The 21,429-nt window shown below is 39.4% G+C and overlaps 1 protein-coding gene across 2 annotated transcripts; it reads right to left on the bottom strand.

The window, feature by feature from the left end:
- Window positions 1-105: 105 nt before the first annotated feature.
- Window positions 106-20,002, bottom strand: gnai3 (guanine nucleotide binding protein (G protein), alpha inhibiting activity polypeptide 3). Of its 2 annotated transcripts, none has more exons than XM_044116543.1 (9): window positions 19,377-20,002; window positions 9,142-9,184; window positions 8,508-8,649; window positions 8,261-8,418; window positions 6,458-6,586; window positions 4,647-4,776; window positions 2,675-2,828; window positions 2,206-2,415; window positions 106-805 (listed from the first exon to the last, which is right to left on the bottom strand). In XM_044116543.1, exons 1-8 carry the CDS (start codon window positions 19,492-19,494, stop codon window positions 2,225-2,227), a joined length of 1,065 nt encoding a protein of 354 aa, XP_043972478.1. In that variant the 5' UTR covers window positions 19,495-20,002; the 3' UTR covers window positions 106-805; window positions 2,206-2,224. The 2 variants fall into 2 exon arrangements, with proteins under 2 accessions (XP_043972478.1, XP_043972485.1); XM_044116550.1 differs by having other exon boundaries at window positions 19,396-20,001.
- Window positions 20,003-21,429: the final 1,427 nt, after the last annotated feature.

The raw sequence follows: 21,429 nt of genomic DNA, 5'->3' as shown, positions 1-21,429 counted from the left end.
ATGGCTAAAGGGTAGAACTATCTCCTTTATATTTTTGAAATGACACCCACTTTTATGTTTTCAGCATAATACCACCTTAAAAAAACAGACACCGACCTTCACTGATTCAATAATATTAGCAACATTTATAGTCCAAATAAAAAGGAAATAAGAATAAACAAGCAGAGTAAAATAAAAATGTCCCTTCAGATTGATTTCATCAGTGATTTGTTTCAAACATATTATTCACTATATTCTGTTCTAGTTTACGTCAAAATAACTAACTGGACTATCGGTGGGGAAATGACCTCATTGGACTCTAGTTATCTACCTTCAAACTCAAACAATTACATCACATATCATATTTAAAAACGGCTCACGTCAAAATCTTTCCTAAATCAAAAGTCAGGAAATTCACATATCCAAAGGTGGGAATATTGAATCTATAAACTGCATCTAATAATTAAAATAGAACTTAACAAAAACAAAAAGTCATCAAAAGCAAAACACAGACATTTAAGACGAGACACAACAGAACTGTGAACCCAACTTTCATAAACCACTGTGAAATGTAGCGATGGATATTCTTTGAAATGATCCATTTTAGTCCTTGTGCAGATTACAAACTGAACGTAAAAGCAACAGAGACATCATGAATGACCAAAAGATATTAAATACAGCTGCACCCGCAGGAATCATCTTTACTGAGGGAAAAGTGGCCAGAGTTTCCCCTCTAGGTCCCGCCTGGCCATGAATGTAGTCTTTAGTTAAAAACTATGCTCCAATTCGTCAAGACCCCTCAGGAGTCCAGATTCCCTCAAATCACCTGCGAATAAAACAAACATAATTACTGACACATCGCTGCTCAGAAACAGAACGACATCATAAACAGCTCATGTCATTCAAACCTCTGCCACATTTAGAGTTAAACTTATTGTCATATAACCAAAAAACAAATGTTTGTGCTGGGAAATGAGAAAAGTAAAGAAGACAGCATAATAACCTAAACCTTTTAACCTTAAGAATCTATTTAAAATCCTTATTGGATACAGCAACCAAACCATATTTATAGTTTCACGCGTAGATTATTTATTTTTGGTGAAGAGCTTCGACTCTTAATCTTAATAAACAGAGAGTTTGTAAGATTCATCTTAGGACTTTATGGGCTGATTCAAAAACATTTTTTATTTTTTAAAAATAGAGATATAGATATTTTTTTTGGACTAATGATAACATGCTTCACGTTTTAATCCCGAAAATAAAAATGACTAAAGCGTAACAGTATCAAAATCCACTAGTGGAGATGTATATTAAATATGATCTGAAATGAGCTGCTGTGATGAAATGAATCAGGACTCACATTCCCACCAATCCTGTACCAAACTAGACACTACAGCAGCAGGTCCACTCAGCAAAATAATCCCAAAATAATCAGTTCTACACTAAACTAACTTTATCTGCCATTAAAAGTACAAAATGTAGCAATAGCAAGTTATACAACAGTCATGCATTTTAAATAAGTGTAATCACATACGGCTCTCATACAGATGTTACACGATGTTTAAACTATTATGCTGCTGTTTAGATGGGAACAGTTAACGCAAACCACAAAGCAGATAATAGTCTAAATGTGTTTGGATAAAAGGTGCTAAAACTGTCATTTTTTTACAATTAATTTGCCAAACAACATCATATTTTCAGGAAAATAAATATGCTAACATTCTGAGTATTTTTACCAGTTGCTTTGTTTGTCATATTTCAGGCTGTTTCTCATTGATACGCAGGAATTTTAAGCGACACGACATGCAAATGTTGGCAAGCATGACCCCTGCGTGCCGCCTGGCGTGAGTCTCTGCACTGACAGCCTCAGATGATGAACGAATGAGGTCTCTGTCTTCTGGCTATCGCAGCTGCAGTTTATGGAAAACTCAGCCAACAGTGTAACCTGAGGGAGCTGCACGAACAGCATGGATTGTTTTTTATTAAGCGCAACTCAAACCAAACTTTGGTCCCGCCACTCAGCAGAAAAATAAATATTTCCTACTGCTGCCTGGCCAGATAGACAGACACCACACATGGACAATGGAAAAGGAAATAACACCTTGAAATCCAAATATTTCCCTGCCCTAGATCAGTGTAGGACTGAACAAGGAGCAATCTGACAACTGAACGAACAGATGGCGTCAAAATGTGAAGAGCAGCACAGCTGAAAGTCAGAACGCTGACCTGGAAGGTGGCAGGAGCTTCAGTAGAGTCCAATCTCTCGCAGGTTGATTTTGATGATGACGTCAGTAACCGCATCAAACACAAACTGCACATTCTTGGTGTCTGTGGCACAAGTGAAGTGGGTGTAGATCTCCTTTGTGTCTTTTCGTTTATTTAGGTCTTCAAACTGGCACTGGATGTAAGCAGCTGCCTCTTCGTAGGAGTTCTCACCTATAGTAAATTAAAAAATATAAATATATGTACCGCTGCATAATGCTGCCCATACCGTCACAGACGATAGATGTTATTTCTTCTGATCTAATAAGGTATTTTCCCTTAACTTTAGGGTATTTTTTGTAATACTGAGGGAATCTTAGAAGTTGAATGAATTTAAAAATGAATTTTCAGATAGATTAAATAAAGGAGCAGTAGCAGAAAATTTGGGTGTATAAAGAAGAAATCTTCAGCAGAACCAAGAGATTTGCCTCACCGGTGTACTCGGGGTAGCAGATAGTGAGCGGACTCTTGGAGATCTTCTCTTCGAACAAGTCCTTCTTGTTGAGGAAGAGGATGATGGAGGTGAGTGTGAACCACTTGTTGTTGCAGATGGAGTCAAACAGCTTCATGCTCTCATGCATCCGGTTCTGTGGGAGACATCTGCAGTGAATTCACCCCAAATAGTCCTTCCTTACGCATGGCTGTTCCACATGTTACAGACTTAGCTCTGATTCTTTTTACGGCCCTTTAAAACCTTACAAGCACAGAGCTGGTCAGTGCCAGCGGGTATGAAAGTCCTCGTATAAGACAGAGAGAACCTCACGGCTGTTCTTGGTTTGCTGAAGCAAAGGCTTTCTGCGGCTCATAATGAAATGCCACATGTTACCCTGTGAGAAAACAAGGCCGTAAAATCAGATCGCACAAAGGAGGCCTCGCCAGTAAACACAACTTTAATAAAAACATACAGCAAGTTGTAGCCTTTCATTATTAAATTTTAGCTCATTCGCTCATCTAAAGAAAGCAGGATAGCCAACAATAAATCTTCTTTCACAATGTGTCTTAACCACTTCAACCAGGTGTTGTAAGCCTTAAGTAACACAAGGAAACACAACGGATGTCTGCGCTGCCTCTCGCAATTATTAGCACAGCTAGTAAAGAAATGTTGATCACTAAACATGTAATTTCAGTGGCGACTGCAAGAGATGCCTATTTTGTTCTCTCCCTTCATCATCTTTTGCAACAAGTGGTGACAAATTAAACATGAGTACTAATCCAGCGCTGGCCGTCAAGTTCCAGCTGTTTACTTTTATTGTTACTGTTGCTGCTGTGAAGGGGAACGTTTGGTAAGTATTTATTATCTTGTAGCATTTTCCTGACTTATGAAGATCAGCACACGCCTGCCGTGCTTTACGACATGGACTCTTGTCTTTTCAGTTTTGAAGAGCGGCTTACAGAAATAGGGCTCTGTGTGTAATGTAGAAACCGAACTTGACTAATTGACAATTCGGTAACACTTTATTTGAAGGGGTGTGCATAAGCCTGACACGACACTGTAATTAACATGAAATAACATGACGTAGTCCCGATGAATCTGTATGACTGTCATTTGGTAAATAATGATTCTTTTAATAAAACCTGCATTATTGAAAGTGTCCAAACATAAATCAATTTACTTTAAATTGTTTTATATATTTTGACCTGGGTGTGGAGTTGGCGCTATTTATGCTACTAAACATTTTAAATGTCAACATTAATTATCAGAAAACAATTATTAAAATGTTCTGCAGGGGAGAGTGGACCAAACATAAACAATGGAGTCCTGGATTCTTTAGCATAAATCTCAGCCTTCTGGTATTCTAAACTATTCAACCACAAAAATCAAACACAAAGATTCCTGAAAGACAGTGTTGGCTGAAAAAAAGATGTTTATGTTTCCTCAGTTGTTTTGTCGATGGATTAACTTGACTTATCCTACTCCGTAGCTGTTAAGTAAAAATAAAATCAGCTCATGTCAGAGTCACCTGGTCCATTTCTTGTTTTGTGTTTTGGTGCTAATCTCAACACACAGTTCAGGGATTTTCTGCAGCAATAAAGAATAAAAACAAAATCCCACAGAGGAACAAATGTGACTTGAAAAAACAGGGAAAACCTCCAAACAGCACCAAAGCTTACTATGAAGTGCAAAAATTGCAGCAGGACTTGGTTTGTCTTCAGGTTGTCTGAATTTGATCCAGCTAAACCATAAATTACATCAAAAAGGCAAAACTAATTGAAAACCAGTGACTTGAATGTGGATGATGTGAGTTTGACGGATTTCCAGTCCTGGCCGGCTTGTTTACGATGCAGCCACAGTTTAATTTTCCACACCGGCACACCTTTTTTAACTTACGACCACAGAATATTGATCGTGTGGCTATAAATCTGATATTCATGGCCACTCTGACAACCACGCATCCATCACCTACCATTTCCTCATCCTCAGCCAAGACAAGGTTGTAGTCACTGAGCGCCACGCAGAAAATGATGGCGGTGACTCCTTCAAAACAGTGGATCCACTTCTTTCTCTCCGAGCGCTGACCGCCTACATCAAACATCCTGCAGAGAGACACACACAAGCGGAGACTTAGTGCATTAACAGATGAGTTTACTCAGATCACTTCTACTGTCGTTTTAATATCAGGTTTACAAGGTTTCATAATCCGGGGCTCAGGCATACAGAGCGTATGCGCAGACGCCATGCAGGCGACCTGACTTTGTAATCTCCTGTCCGTGTGAGCGCTGCGTCCGGCTCCACCTGAGGCGCTCTGCAGGCAAACCGAATCTATCCCAGGCTGACACAGAAACGAAATGAAAGAACACCCTGTCCTGTGACACCAATTCAGTGATTGCACACTTTGAGGTTCTGAGCACCGATGTTATTACAGTTAATGCTTTACCAATATTTCAGAGTACAGAAGCTGGAGGGAAAAATAAAATAATGTAAAGAGGAGGGAACCAATATAATTATTATTAAAGGTGGCATTAGAGCAAAAAAATTCATCAGCATTTATAAGATAAGCCGTGGTTTGCATGTCAAACCAAAGCAACATCAGCCGAATGGGGAAAAAAACACGGACAGAATAGTTTCAAAAGAAAATAATAAAAGTGCCTCACAAAGGTTTTAAACTGTTTCTTTGTCTTGCTGGAACTGCAAACTTAACATATTTCATTGGTATTTCATGAGGTAAACCAACACAAAGTGTTTTGTCTGTTATATTAGACAAAAAATAATGAATAGTCTAAAAAAATCTTTCATAAATAAAATGTCATTGATTTTTTTTGTTCGATCCACCATCCTACAAGTATAAAAAGTAAGGGGCAAGGAGAACATTAATGACAGAAGCAGCCAAGGGGTCCATGGTAACTCTGGAGGAGCTGCAGAGATCCACAGCTCAGGTGTAAGGAATTGTAAAAACGGCCAATATTCGCCATGCAATCCACAAATCTGGGCTTTATGCAAAGTAATTTTTTAACAAAGCGATAAGAAATCACAATACCGGGCAGATGAGATCAAATTCAAACTGTTCTGGTCAACATGCAAACCTCTGTGAGGCAGAAAACTAACTCTACTCATCGCCCTGGAGTCTGGACACAGCATATGGTGGAAACACGGTGGTGGCAGTATCGTGCTGTGGGGCGCTTTTCTTCTGCAGGCACCTGCAGGATGGCCAGAGCTGATGGGAATACGGATGAAGCTAAAAATCTGACTTGTAACAAGGGTTCGCCTTTCAGCAGGAAAAAGATCCTAAATATATGGCCAGAACTACAATGCGAAGTATATTAGAATGGACTAGTCAAAGTCCAGAGCTAAATTAAACTGACAATCTTTGGAAAGTTTGTGTTCTCAGATGCTCTCTGTGGAATTTGACTGAACCTGAGCAACTTAGGCAAAGACAAAAGGACGAGTACGTGCCACATTTCTCAGCGTTGCATCATTCCACTTTCCTCCGTGCGCAACTTTGTGCAAAATTCAACATAAAAAAATAAAAAAAAAATAAAAACTTGTGATACTGTAACAGAAATGTGAAAAAAATTCCAGGGGTGAGACTAGACTTTATGCTTTTATGTCTTGTAAGTACGCAATTTCCACAAAGCAATCAAAATGTATTTGACAAGTAAACTGAAGAACGAACACATCCACCATTTTAAACAAACAGCTGAGTCTGGTCTCTGAGTGTAAGAGGATTCTTTTAAACTCCCTGAAGGCTGAGCTCTGCCATGATTCCTCAATACTAACTTGAAGTACAGATCTTTGAAGGTGAAGTGAGTTTCCACGATCCCTGTGGTCTTCACCCGGGTGCGCAACACATCCTGCTGAGTCGGGATGTAGTTCGGTTTGCAGATCCTGTCCAACGCGTTCAAGTAGCTGAGGGACAAAAAAAGGACATGAAGTAGCAGCAAATATTTATGTTAGTGGAAAACCCAAACTGTGTTTTTTTGTTTGTTGTTTTTTTTTTTCTTCACTGATTAAATGTTTGTTTGTACCTCTTTTCGACATCATGCAAATGAATTTCATTCTCAAGAGGCTTTTAAAGAGTAGAAAAAAAAAAGCCATGCTCGACCGGAAAACATCTCTCAATATATTTAGAGCAAAACATCTCAGGACGCCACAGAGCAATGCTAAATATGGGCTCATATTTTCATGGATGATAAACACTGGCTTCTGGTGGGTTGAGTAAAAACAGACCAACTCCACTGGTTCGTCTTGTCGCAGGGTTTGCTCACAGCGCAAAGAGAGTCATGACAACTCGGGTGTTTGCACAACAAAGAATAAGTCCTTCACCCTGGGTGAGATTTTCACTCAGGATGGGTGTGACATAAAGTAAAACAGACCGGAGACAACAGAGAACTGCATGAGCTGCATCTGTGTTTGATTAGTAATATAAGACAGAGGCTATATTAGGCTCTTTGTTTGCTTTTTCAAGTAAAACACTGTTTCACTCAGTGGTTGACTACAGTAACATGTTTCATTACTGGAGTGGTAAAATACAGCGACTCACAAAAGTCTTCACACCCCTTTTTGTCATGTTGCAGCCACAAATTTTTGAGTATTTTGCAATAATTTAATATGATAAACCAACAAACAGTAGTATATCACATATTTTTCTAAAAATGTCTATGATTTTTTTTTTAACAAATTAAAAATATTGACAGCTCAGAGTGACTTTAGATCTTTTTTAAATCCTTTTTTGCAAAATAGCTCTGGCTCTTTGAGGTCGTATGAAGAGTGTTGATTATTTTCAAGTCTTACCACCACTCGGATTTCTTTCTGGACTTTGACTGGGCCATTCTGCTGCAAGAAAATGCTCTGATCAAACCGTTTCCTTCTGGCTGTAAGTCTAGGGTTGATGTGTCGAGTTAATTTTCAACCAGTGTTTTGCATGTTGGCCAGAACGTTTGCATTCGGTGCCATCTGACCTCTCAGCAGTGGCTTTATTGCTGCGCCAGAAAGGCTGATAGTTGTCTTGATCACAGATTCTGACAGCTCTGATCGCTGTCCCTGCCCATTCTGTCAGTTCCAGTGGAGATCAGTATTTTGGTAGATTTAAAGTTGTGCCACATCCTTTCAAATTTCATATTGAGCAGTGAGCACAAAGTATTACTTTATACCTAAAGTATTAAGTTTGTTCCTCGGTGAACTGCACAGAGTAGCTGTCTGATGGTCGGACTTTATTAAGGGCTATCAGAGTAAAAGGGGTTAAACAAAAAGTTGTATTCACAACCACATATCTTTTTGTTCCATTTCACAATTATACACTACTTTGTGTTGATCTGTCAAATAAAATTAACCAAAGTTTGTGGCTGTAACATCGCAATATGTGGAAACATGCAGTCCAGATAAGAGATAAGATCTACGGATCAGATCAGCTTCACATTAAAGTACCCGCCTATCACCGTCTTTCAAAATTGGGGCCGATGTATCAGCACACCCCTAGTTAGAGACGTCAGGAAGTGTAATTTTTATAACCAACTGAGATGTGTTCAGCTCTTATCTGGAGCTACTTATTAATGCGCAGCGCTCCCACTGCGACGTCCTCACTATGCAGCCGAGTCGTTGAGCTGATACTCTCGAGATCGGTCGAAGCAGGCCCGGACGCCACTGTCGCGCCACAGCTTGCGGATGACGGCGGTCAGCTCCGGAGACATCACTCCTTCCTCCGCCGTGCTCGCCAGGGTGAACAGCTGACGCGCATCGTCCTGTAAAACACGACCAGCAACTGCTGACGCTGCAAAATCCCATCCTGTGTCGACTCAAGCCACAGGTGAGGAGGAGGCTGTCAACTTACCGCCCGGGCTGCATCGCCAAAATCGATCTTCAGCAGCCCCATCGCCCTGATGATGGCCATGATGGACTGGATGGTGTTGCTGTACACCACCACTTTGTACTGCTTGCACTCTTCTTCCGAGTAGCCGTCCTCATGGATGATTCTAAAGCAGAAATGAAATCAGAACAGGCTCTCACATTCCATACGAGACAAACAGCAGGATTAACAGTCTCATATCTAATTACACGTTTGGCAGATCTCATGCCTCGCTGTCATTAGTGCTGAACTTTGAGCTTCAGTGAGCAAACGGCATGCTTAACGTGGGAACTGGCCGACTCTATTCAGGTCCTGCCAGGCAGCAACCAGCCTCTGGGGCCTTTGTTTAACGCGATTTGCAAAAAAAAAAAAAAAAAAAGAAAGAAAGAAAAAGGTGGGGGGGCTTCCTCCTCTCTGCCTGAGTGGCACAAAGTAAAGTTTCCACCATGCTGCTACAAGTTTTCCAGACAGATGAGCTCAACAATGTGGCAACTGAAAGAGCAAGCGAGCCTGTCTTTCATCAATAAATGAGAAATAGAAATAGCAGAAAGGATTCCTGCAGGATGTGTAAAAAGCCGTGGACACCAGCATCCTGACTGTGATAAAAGTTTGGACTTACTTCATCTGCTTGACAATAGTGCTCTTTCCAGATTCCCCGGCACCTGGAAAAACAGGGGAAAGAGGTCAAATGAAGCGTTAATGCTTTGCATCAGTACAGAGTAACACCTCGGGGCTCAGATGGTCTAAGATGTGAAAATAATCTGATGTCATTTAATCAATTATTCTCCATTTTGTGAGTGTAGTGAATTCGTCATTAGTTCATGATGGAGGGAATGGTGATCTGTTATTCATCAGAATAATTTAAAAAATGTCTAAAACAGAACAATGTTTCCTGGATGCAAATTGTCTCTATTCAGCAGAAAGCAGGGTCACTTAACAACAAACAAAACTTATTGTTAAAGCAGGACATTGACAATATATTTTTTGTAAATAATAATTTATTGAGGTATAGACAGTTTCAGAAAAATAATAAAAAATGATTTTTCACTGAAAATTAAACAAGATTTCTGGGTGTTTCTAGTGATAAAATACCAATCACTGTTACTGAGTTAATATTGTTTTAATATACAAGCAGCTAGAAATATTGATATCAATATTGACTTCAACATGATACAGTGTGAAACATGACAAAGTTTTATTTATTTAACTTAGTGCAGATTACTCTAGAATCTGATATATTTATTTTAACAAAATATATGTGGTCACTCTTATTGATAGTCTTATTATTCAATTTGATTGTCGTTGATTATTTTCTATATTTTTAACAAACACTTATAATGAATAAATTGTAATAACATAAACCCTATTAGGAACACAATACCGTCATATACATTTGACTTAAAAGATATATCATAAACAATATGTTCACCTGTAAGTCAAATTAAATTTAGTGCATGTTGATTCTAATTTGTTCAAAGATCTTAGCACTTTGTAATCAATATTTACTAGCACTGTAGCAGCAATTAGAAAAATGTTGTGTCTATTTAAACCCTGAATTTAAATTTAACAAAATTATTATTTTGTACTGAAGATGACAAAAAGTCAGTCCTTTCAAGCATAAATTCAGCAAGTATTTTTCTTGCCCATTTTGTAATATAATAATATAATATAGAATTTTATAATATTTATAATATAATAATTCTTACTAGCCGCAGGGTTTCATGTTTGTTTCGGTCAGTGTCGGTTTTTACCTTGAAACTCTCTCATAGACGCACACGTAGCAGTTTCTTTATTATTTCTGACTGTTTTTCCCTGAGGATGATGAATCATTTACTTAATCTACATCATGACAGCTTGTGTCTGGTGACGCCTGCCTGATGCCAATCCACTCTTTTGTCTTTCAGCCTTTGTTCTCTTTTGGTTTTCTTTTCATAGAGTAAGTTTTATGTACACATAAAAGGACAAAAGTAAAGACAAAAACCTTTGCAAAGCTGAGACAACAAACACAAGGAAATCTGTCTCCACAGAAACAAGTTATATAGAAAAACGGATGCACCGAGACTTTTGCAGAGGAAATCATCAGACGCTGACATGAGATTAACGTCAGCTTTGACAATACTATATCAGGGATCTGTGACGGACGATTAACTGATGACTGAGAGGTCAAACCTTTCCAAAGCCTCCATTACGATGAGTGATATTCTAATGCTGCAGAGCAGGGAAACGATTTCACTCCAACAATTAATTTGTGCAACAATCAGCCAGACAGGAAGCAGCCGCCATGTCTCTGGCTGTCTCCGTGTTTTGTTCCACATATCGCGCTGTGCTGGGCTTCAGGGAGCGGAGCGACCGACCAAAAAACACAAACGACTCAAAGAGTGTGTCAGCAGTTTGAGCCAAACACCAACCTGCCGGCGGGCCCAAACCCAGCTGTGCACATTGATGGACACGCTTTACAGGAAGGCCTCATGCTAGTTCGGCTCCTATTATTCTTGCTATTTTTGTGTAACACTTGTGACTGACGATTTGTCGTGTTACTGGAACAATGAAACTCTGCTGGAAGAAACATGTGGAAGGCGGAACGCCATTTAACTTTAGCTGATTATCTTAAAAATGCAGAATTTGTTTTTCTCTTCTGCATTTCCAACCCTGCCGCTGGCTGTGCTACAGACGTTATTTATTTTTTATTTTTTTAATACAAAGGAAACCTTAAAATAGTTGTTTCAGGAACTCTGCACTGCATCTATTAATATTTATGGGAATGTTCTTATTCTGCATGCCACAAAAAATGACTGGATCCGACAGCTGCTCACAACAGCTTCCCACCAACAAACTAAAACCAGAATAAAAACAGCTGGATTTAAAGCTGGACCCAGTAAAGTCCAAATGCGACCCACGGGTCACTTTCATCCTCCAGATTGATTCTGACTGAGATTACAGAGTGGTACAAATTTCACCCATCAGCACTTGTGGTAAACAGAAGAGGAGACCTCAATTTGTTTTTAATTGAGGCAAAAAAAATTTCACTGGATTTGTAGAATTTCCTCACAGTGGTAAATGTTTTCTTCTTTTTAATTTTGAAACAAAACTCACCGAATACATCCAGCGTGATTTACTCAAAAACAGACGTGGATGGGCCTGAATGCGCTTTAATTTATTTTTTTAAACTTTGCTAAATGCAGCAAGCACAATTGAAGAAATAGTGACCCAAATTGCAAATACAGGACAAATAATAAAATCCTAGGCGAAGAAAATAGGAAATGTGCAAACCCGTTTTTACTATATTAATAATCATTCCCTACAAGAATCAGACTACATTATTCATTTAATTGACGCCTGCAGGATTTGTTTATTGTTCAGCAGGTGAATAAAATTTGTGTTTCATTTTTTTTAGGTTTTTAATTGTTAAAAAATATTTTTTTCTGCTTCAAGTTCTTTCAACTTAATAATTTTGGCTCCGTGATAAAATGTTTGGACACCTCTGGCCTAACATGTTAACTTAGTTCTTAACAGCAAAACTGCAGGCATGTTCAATAAATAAGAATATCACAGAAAATGTTATTTTATTTTGTTTCAAAAACCAACAAAGCCAAGCTGAGCTGAGCAGGAACGTTTACGTTGACTGGCAAATCATTACATTCTGGATTTAACTCTTTAAAACAATCCAACAGGGAAAACAGATAATCGAGGTGCTGAAATGGGACATTTTATCCGCAATTCTGTAATTTCGCTCCTGCAGCAACTACCGAGTTGTGCAATGCCACCATCACCGTGCAACTGACTCTAAACAAAACAACATCAATTGTTGATAACATCTTCCCAAAAACTGGACATTTCCTCTGCTCTGATCCAAAACATGTGCTGGAAATAAAAACCTCTGTTCTCAAGGACTGAGGTTTGCACTCGATTCAGCAGCAAAAACCCCAAACTGTGGGTTGAAAAGAGCAGCTTTGGGTAAAACGAACTCGCTTTGCTTTCACTTCTGAAAGAGGGAATAAGCTGCACCAGTTCTCATTGGGTTAGAGAGCAGTGAAAGCATGTGTACATGAGAAACACTGCGGGTCAAACTCAGACAGCTTAAGACAAACTATTTCCATAAACACATCATCTTAGCTCATCATGGCAGCAGCAGGCCCACGTTTGCTTTGCTTTGTAAATCATCTGAAACTGCATCATGAGTTTTCCAGGCGGTGGAATTAAAAATATTTTTGCCGGTGTTTTCCTAAAGGGAGCAGCTGTGTCAAAACACAAAATAATTGGCTTAGCATTGTCCTGTATGGAAAAGGTGTCAGAACACATTCCTGTCGCCTTCAGCAGCTGGATATTGTCGAGGGGGATCAGGGCTGCATATTGTGTTCAGCTTGCTGCTCAACAGGAATTAAATCCTGGAATTGTTTGGTCGAGCTGACGGCCGCAGAAGAGATTTAAGCCGGTCACAGGCGAAGACAAATTGCGCTGAATCACCTCCTCGGCCCTCACAGCCACCGGTTCCCTCACTCACTGCATTTCTTGGCTGATTCCCAACGCTGGACGTCTGCCAGCTCACAAACCAACTCTGCACAGGCATTCATATCGATGCAAACCCACACAGAAGCAAGACTCCAAACCGAGCCTCTTTTTACAGGAATCTAAACTTTGGTCTTTTCTCATGATTCGCTCTTTGTGGTCAAACAGGAGAACGGTTTCATTGGAAGAGAGTAGGGGCTGTTAAAACGCCGTGGTTTCTATAACGGGCAGCAGCCACATTTTTTCCTTGTTTCCCCCCTCTAGTCCTACTCTGCCAGCACAGATGCAGAGTGATTGGCTGGAAACATCTCTGTGGTTAGTATTTCAGAATAAATGTTTCCAAATAACCAGCCTTTTTAAGTGGGACTGGAACAATGTGGATGTATTCATGTCCCTTAAATGTTTTACCGTTTGTCCCGCTACGACCACAAACTTCAGTGTTTTCATTTGTGATTTTAAGAGGAAGGCCAACATAAAATACATATCGTGGATGAAGTTTCACATGTTTTGTCAACAAATTTTAAAGTGTAGCCTAAACCCAGAGACATAACCACGCTTCCTTACTGATGTGCTTCCTAACAGCAAATGAAACTAATCTTTTCCTTTTTTAGGTAATTGAGAAATACCAAAAATATTCATGTTTTAAAAATGCATATATTTTGTTACTGTTTTGAAATTTATAACTTTACATAAATTGAACAGTCTGGAAAAGCCCAGATGAGATGACGATGCGTTTCACTTTGTGCCCTTCCGATTGGTTAATTCACAACATTTGAGATAATTGTAGCCACATCGGACATCATATAAAAACAACCTGTGAAGAAATCAGGAAGAGAACGGTGGAGTCCTACAAGTCTGGCTCATCCAGGAGGGTGATTTCCATTTAGCCTAAGGCTCCAAGTGTATCTGTTTAAACAATTATGTTCACGTGGGAATATCCAGGCATCGCACTGTTTGGGAAGAGGACAGGTTCTGAATCCCAGAGGTGAATGTGAGATGGGTCAAAATGTGAAAATTAATCCTTAAGCAAAAGAAAAAGACCCTGTGAAGTTTCTGACTGAAGATGGTAAGATCCACAGGAATAAAAACCTCCAGCGTGAACATGGACAGAAAGGCCACTCTGGGAGGAAGAAGCCAGGACTCCAAAAAAACCAAACAAAAAAAACAACTTAAAAGCCAGATTGTAATTTAAAAATCCACCTAAAGAAAATATCCTGACTTTAGGAGAATCTAGTGGAATGAACCTGAAATTTAAGTGTTTCACCATTATGACAGTCGTTCTATTTCGATAAAAAAAAAGGTGGAAGCTTGCAAGCCAGAGAACATCATCAAAAGTTGTGAAGTATGGAGGTACCATAATATTGTTTTGTGGGCATTTTTCTGCACGAGGGGCTGGTGCACTTCAGAAAACAAATAAGAAGAAGAGGAAAGAACATTAGTAAATATCGACACGACATCTCAGCACATCAACCAGGAAGTTGAAGCTTGGGCACAAACGGAGAACGTTTCTACTGGCATCGTGGCATGGCTGCTTTGCACCTGTTCTGTCTGCAGGAACGGACAAAACAAGCTTTGAGAGGGACACACAAGATGTTTCAAACACTTTCAAACTTTAGACAAAAACTTTCACGGCTACAGCTTCATAGCCCACGCAGACTTCTTTAATGCTGCTTAAAGTATCAGTGACAGGTGATGTCCCACGGAGGAATGACATGACGACAGATGCCGGTTGTGTTACCATAGCTACAATCTGATGCAGCAAATTTAATCCTAGTGTTTGAGTTTGTTTTGTTCACAAGCAGCCTACGACTCAGCAAATCATAACCCATGATCTGTGGTTGTTTTTAAGCCTGGTTAATTAAAACGGTAACAGTTTATTTGAAGGGGTGTGCATAAGACTAACATTACACTGTTATGAACATGAAGGAGTCTTTATGAATGTTTACGACTGCTATCATTCGTCAAATAATGGCACTATTATTGCAAAGTTCACTCTTTTAATTGACTTTAATGTAAGTTTCAATGCAACTCTGCATAAAAACAAAATATTTTACAAAAGAATGCTAATTTGACATTTTTAATGCACTTTTAATGCAAATTTGCACTACAAGTGACAATATTTGCCAAAAAACACTTTACGAAAACAGTCGTAAACATTCATGAAGACTCCATGATACGTAAAGTCATGTTTATGACAGTGTAATCTCAGTGTTATGCACATCCCGTCAAATAAAGTGTATCAATTAAAGTTGGCTCCGTCTGTCAGATTTCAACAAATCTATACTGAGACGTTGCTATTGGTACTAATGTACTGGAACGGGAGTCCCCAAGTCAAATTCAAGGCCTTCTGACCGACCCTGCATGACGAGCTGGAGCCACTGCGCTGCGCATCTCTCTGTTGGATATGAGAGGCAGATTTTATTTATGTGGCAATATCAATCAATCAATCAATCAATCAATCAAATTTTATTTGTATAGCACATTTCAGCAGCAAGGTATTTCAAAGGGCTTTACATCAAATCAAACACAAACACAATGCAACACAGAATCAACAATCAAAACAGAACATTAAGTCAGATTCCGTCAATAAATTTTCAATTGATTATTTGCAATAGCAGGAACAAAGCTTTGCCTTTTCGTGACAGTTGAGTTTTTATCAAACGCTACTTGGTTTTGGTGGCCAGGCTTTAAGGGGCAAGTCTTTCTGCTCTGCACACTACTTCAGTTATTTTCTCTCCACGGACAAAAGGAGGAAATAAACGACTTGCTCCGAAGTTTCAGCATATCCACTCGTCTGACAGCTTCAGCCGCTTTTTTTTCTCTCTAAGAGACTTCGGTGAGTCTTTGAGTGCTGTACACGATGCGAGCTATGATGCTAGGGGGTTTAAATGTGTATGGTTGATTTATATATATATCCCTTGTTCATGTGCTGCAGCTAAGGAGATCCACCTGACCAGAGCGGAGATGATGGACAAAAGGTTAAAAGAAGGTTAAATAAATTAATACAAAGTTGATATGGCATAGTTTGAGGCAACATGGTGTCACAAAACAATCGCTGCTGGGTGTCTTCAGGTCAAGTGCGACAGCTCCCCACGGGATAAACCACCCACCCGCTAACTCACCGGAGAAATCCTCGGTAGTCCCGAATGCCAGTCCGCCCCTGAATACCAACTCTGCACAGCCAGAGGTTGAAACATGACAAAATGTGGAGCCATTTAAGGAATATGTATATATATATATATATATATGTTTGTCATGTTTCACCTACAACAGAATCTTTGACGTACAAGAGTGGAGATACAATCTATGAGGGGAACAGTTGACTCAGAGTTGTGGGCTGAAACTCAGAAATGACAGGATGTGTTTTTATGGGGGAAAAAATGCTCCTTGCCGTCAGAGATGGGATCTAGAACGAAAATAGTTGAGGGAGAGCAAGTAAGAAAACCCATTATAGCAACAGCAATGAGTGGAAATAGAGCAAAGGCTGCAGTGGTTGCCATTGGTGATAACAACTGATGTAAAGTTGGATTTCTGCAGAAGGGTAAACTGTAAGGGAAGTGGTATATTCTCCTCTGGTCTCGTCAAAACAAATCAGATTCCCTGCTCGGGAATCGATTAACCCGCTGATTCAGCTTCTGTGTGATTATTACCGACAGGTTCGTCCGTTCCTCAGACAAACCATGTCTGCCTCATTAGATTATCACTAATAAACACATTTCACTGCTGAGAAACACGACTGCAGAGCGGAGACGTTTCTATGCAATTTAAAATGCATTCTGCTGCAGCTGCTCAGGACGTCCTGCAGCATGACCCAACATGTCACATCTGCCCTCAGAATCCTCCATCTAATTACACGTCTGCTACTCCTGGTGACCCTGAGAAGATGTTTGAGTTCAGCACTAATTAGATCATCTGAAAAAATGTTGCACTGACAATGAAGATACTGACAGAGTCCAATAGGATGGGATGCTCTAATCATTTTGGCCGTAAATCATTTTTCTAAAGCTTTGTGAAGTTCATTTTGAATGTGATGCGTTTCAGAAGTGGAACATGAAACCAATAATATTCCACTTTTTTTTTTTTAACATTTTGCTTCCAATAAGCTTTGCTTGCTTGTCATCTTTTATAGTTGCCAATTTTCTGAACGTCTATCATGGATGATTTTGGGTTTTTTTTTTCTTTTAGTTTGGCTGCAAAGGGTTTGGGCGGCTAAAGGTTTGTCACAAGCTGGAAATGCTGAGCGCAGCTGGGAGAGTAATCCTCCTGGCATCTCTATGTGGCCGTCAACCACAGCGACAGGTTTGCTGGGGGAGCAGCAACATATAAGCAGAGAGTTAAGTGAATAAAACAAATAATGACATCAGCTGGTTGAGGATTTTTGAACCAATTTAGGTGATCAAACTGTTTCTGCCAATTTGAAAAATAAAACCTGATTTAACCTGAAAGTAAGACTAAATCTGACTCATTTTCTTCCTCTGCTTTGTTTTGATCTAAACTAAAAAAAGAGAACAGTGGATTCAACTTGAATATATTGCATTAATTGATCACGTATGATCCAATAAAGCTTATCTGAGTTAAGTTATTAAGCTTCTTAAGATGTCAAGTTGAACAAATGTAAATAAAGACAAACTTGATTCAATTACTTCTGACACATTTTTTTTAAGCTAGAGCTCCATTCTCTCTTTTTTTTTCAAAATGTTGCACAAAATCCTGATAAAATACACTTAATGTGACAAAATGTAAAAAAAAACTTTTCAGAGGCACTATGATAAGGTTGTACATGTAACTTATACAACCGGGATATCTTCTTCTTTAGAGTAAAGTCAACTTAATACAATTTTGTTGTGCATACGTAGAGGACGTTTTCCCTGCAGACACACAGAGATTCACCAGGAGGATCTTCTGCCCCAATTAGATGAGGCGCACCAGGTCCTCCGGCTCAAGTCTGGTTTCACATGGAGCTCTTTTAGGATTTAGAAACAGTGGATTGAGCATAGTGGAAGAGAAAGAGTGCAGATCTTATAATGTCTTAATCAAGTTCATGCCATTAATCTACGTTCACTAAGACATGCTGAATAATTCAGGTGCAACGTTAGAACATACAGCATAGAGAGAGCAGCAGAATGACGCTGACAACTTTCCTCCTAAAAGTCTAGAATTTGGGATAACATTATGAAAAGATATGAAGTTTAATTTGACCAACCTGGGCTACTGTATGAGCAAACTGGTGAATTTTAATAGACATGGAAAAAGAAAAATACAGGATGGAAGGATGTTAGAATGTTTTCTTGAAGTTTTCTCATGACGATGATTTTATGCTATTTACTGCAACAAATTAGCTTCTTGGAGTTAATCAAGAAGTTAATTTATTTCAGCTGTCTTAAATGTGAAAAGCATGTGTTTATTTCTGTTAATTCAGAGATTTCTCCTCAAGGATGAAAACTCGAAGTGAAATGGAGCTAAGAGCTTCACCGTGCTTTTCAAGCCTGCTGCTATCCCTCTTGCTTGGTACACCAATTTGTACCAATTATTTTCCTTCCACTAAATCTTCCATTTCAATGCTGAATACAGAATTATGTCAACAGCGGCTTTCTATAGGGAAGTTTTTTGGCCTACCCTCCTTGTGTAGTGTGTCTGTTAGACAGCATGTACTAAAAAAATCCATCTTGTTTTGGTCTAATGTAATAATCTATTTTTCTGAGAAAACTTTTCTGTGTTTTTTTTATTAACTGTCTGCCAGAATCACCAAATTTCATACAAGTAAGCGCAACTCTACTCTATAAAAGTTTCACTTTTCCAACTAAATCGCTAAATAAACGAACTTTCAGATGATGTTCTTGTCTAATGAGATGCAGCTCTGAATGCCAGCTTACATGCAGATCCAGAAACATTTCCTGTTCATTGCAACATTCTTTGGATTGATGAGCCAGCAGTTGTTCAGCTTTTCTGATGACCTGAAGTGAAACAGAGCTGCAGCTGTTGCCAACATCTTCAGTAACAAATGACTGCACTTGTCCTCTTATTTAAGCATGCTATTCTTATTCTTTTCAACAACTCAACCCTGAGAGAAAGCCGCTCGGCCAGCCAAGCGCTTGCAGTTGCTCTTTGACCAACATCTGGCTTCTTTCGGACAGTTTTCTCAGGAAACGATGACTCCCAGCTCCCTAACTGGGAGAGAAAAGGGAGGAGTGTTGGAGTTCCCAGACTGCAAACTAATAAGTGGCGGTGAAGGAATGGAAAATGTAAAAAAAAGTAACCTTACAGATTCAGCATAAAGACATTAAAGCAGTAAAAAAAAAAAAAGAAGAAGAAGAAGAAGAAGAAGAAGCATCAGGTATGGTTTCATACCGAGTAGAAGCAGTTTCACCTCTCTGGATGATTTCTCTCTGTCCTCTCGTATGTTTTTATCAATCATTTTACTCCTCTCCACCGCGGCTTTATCCTCGGCGCTGATCGTGCAGCCCATCTTCTGTTTCTTCTCCACCCCCCACTCCAAAACAACTTTTTCTGCTCCGGATAGTGGCTTCGGACGCCGCCCTGGTCTTCTGCTCCTGGCTCGTTGTGAGCTGAACTTCCCCGGCCGGGAGGAGAAGCGCAGAGAGAGGGAAAGGCGTTGGCACCGAGAGCCGCGTCCAGTTCAACCCTCACTGTGATGCTGCTGAACTCACCAAGCTGCAGCCCTGACGCTCCTGTCCGGACCGAGCTTTTAATAATAATAATAAAAAAATAAAAATAATAATCTCCAAAAATGTATCTGTAGATATGGAGTAAAAATTTCTAATAAAACAAAACCGACTGAATAAGTTATTTAGAGAAACCTCTTCAAATAGGAATCAGATTAAAAAGAAAAAAAATATATATATGTGTATTCACATATCCACTGCAGCAGCGAGTAGATCCAGTTGTTCCAGCTGCAAACTGAGAAAAAGAGTAAAAACAAACAAACAAGATATCCAGCCACTAGCCTTCTGGGAAATGTAGTCGCTTCCACAAGCAGACGGGAAAGAAAATGGTCCAATGAACAAAGTTTTACTGATGCTAAATACGATGATGGGACGCGTGTGTTTCTCTATGTTGTCAGTTTTTATTTAAAAGTTCAGGTTTTTGTTGATGCAATAGCGCCCTCAAGTGACTCAGAACTAAACTGCAGCTTGTGATGCACAACACAGCATTCTAATCATAGACACATTTGCTCATATTTATTGTATACAATAAATATTAATTATTTATGTTGGGCTACCTACTGGCTGAAAGAAAATTATCATATTTGCCAACGCAACTCAAGTCTATTTTTCTTTTATTAGGCTTCTAAATTACAAATAGCCCTAAAACGTTACACAATACTTGCCTAAGATGTGTTATTGTGGGGGCAATTTCAAATTAGGTGGTCCGTGAGTGTTTCTTAAATGTGGCAAGTGGACCTTAGCCTGAAAAAGTTTGAGAAATAGTGCTGTGGATGTAAAAAGCTGGTAGAGAAATACCTCTAAAGGTGCAAAATATTCTGCAAAATGTTTGCTGATAGAAACTGAACAAATGTATGCCACACTTTAACTTTTTTTTCTTTGTAGAACAAACAAACAAAACATGCATCAGCAGTCCTCCACAATTCAATGAAGTCCAACCTTGTATTTGTATGTAGAATCCCAGTGACATATTTTAAAGTTTTCAGTAAACAACGTAAAAATATTCAGAAAATATGAACACTTTTCCAAAGCATGGTGTATATTGTATACCTTCCTTAAAGAAGAAACATTATTTTTGAAAGATAATTACATATATAATTTAAGTGAAGGAACTAGAAGAGTGCTGTGTTTATGTCTTTGAATGCAGAATTATTTTATCAAAATAAGCCACATGTCTTTTCTTTGATCGTCTCCCGCCTCCTGCTCCTGCTGCCGAGCTAACCCTTGCTATGCCTGCACATCACCAAGGCAACAGCTGATTTCCAAGAAGTCAAGATTTGAGAGTAGGTGAGAATTTCTTGTAATTGAGTTAATCTCTGTTCCATCACTGCAGCCAGCCTCCGCACCGAGCCCTGTTGATGGTGTCATGAGTCTGTGTGTGTCATCTCTTCGGAGCCTGTTTCAAGGCGCATGTTTACACCCAAACTCCCCCATTGTGCCCCCGGTGACCTTCAGAAGTGACAGGTTGGAGGCACTTTTATTGAGTGTGGTAGCTGGGAACAAAGGTCAGGCTGTTTGAAGTGTCGCTGCGCTCTGCAGGAGGCGCCCTGCACCACTCGACATGAAGGCTGCGGCTGCAACCGATGGGGAGCAGCAAAGGAGAGGGCATGAAAAATAAACAGATCAGGAAGAAGACAAGGAGTTCTGAGGGAATATGGAGCAGCAGCCACTCAGTAGACACCTGGAAATAATGAAGAAACTATAGGATATAATAGAAA

Source organism: Gambusia affinis, linkage group LG01 (genome assembly GCF_019740435.1).
Source record: "Gambusia affinis linkage group LG01, SWU_Gaff_1.0, whole genome shotgun sequence".
NCBI lineage: Eukaryota > Metazoa > Chordata > Actinopteri > Cyprinodontiformes > Poeciliidae > Gambusia > Gambusia affinis.
This window is presented reverse-complemented; position numbering and strand designations above follow the sequence as displayed.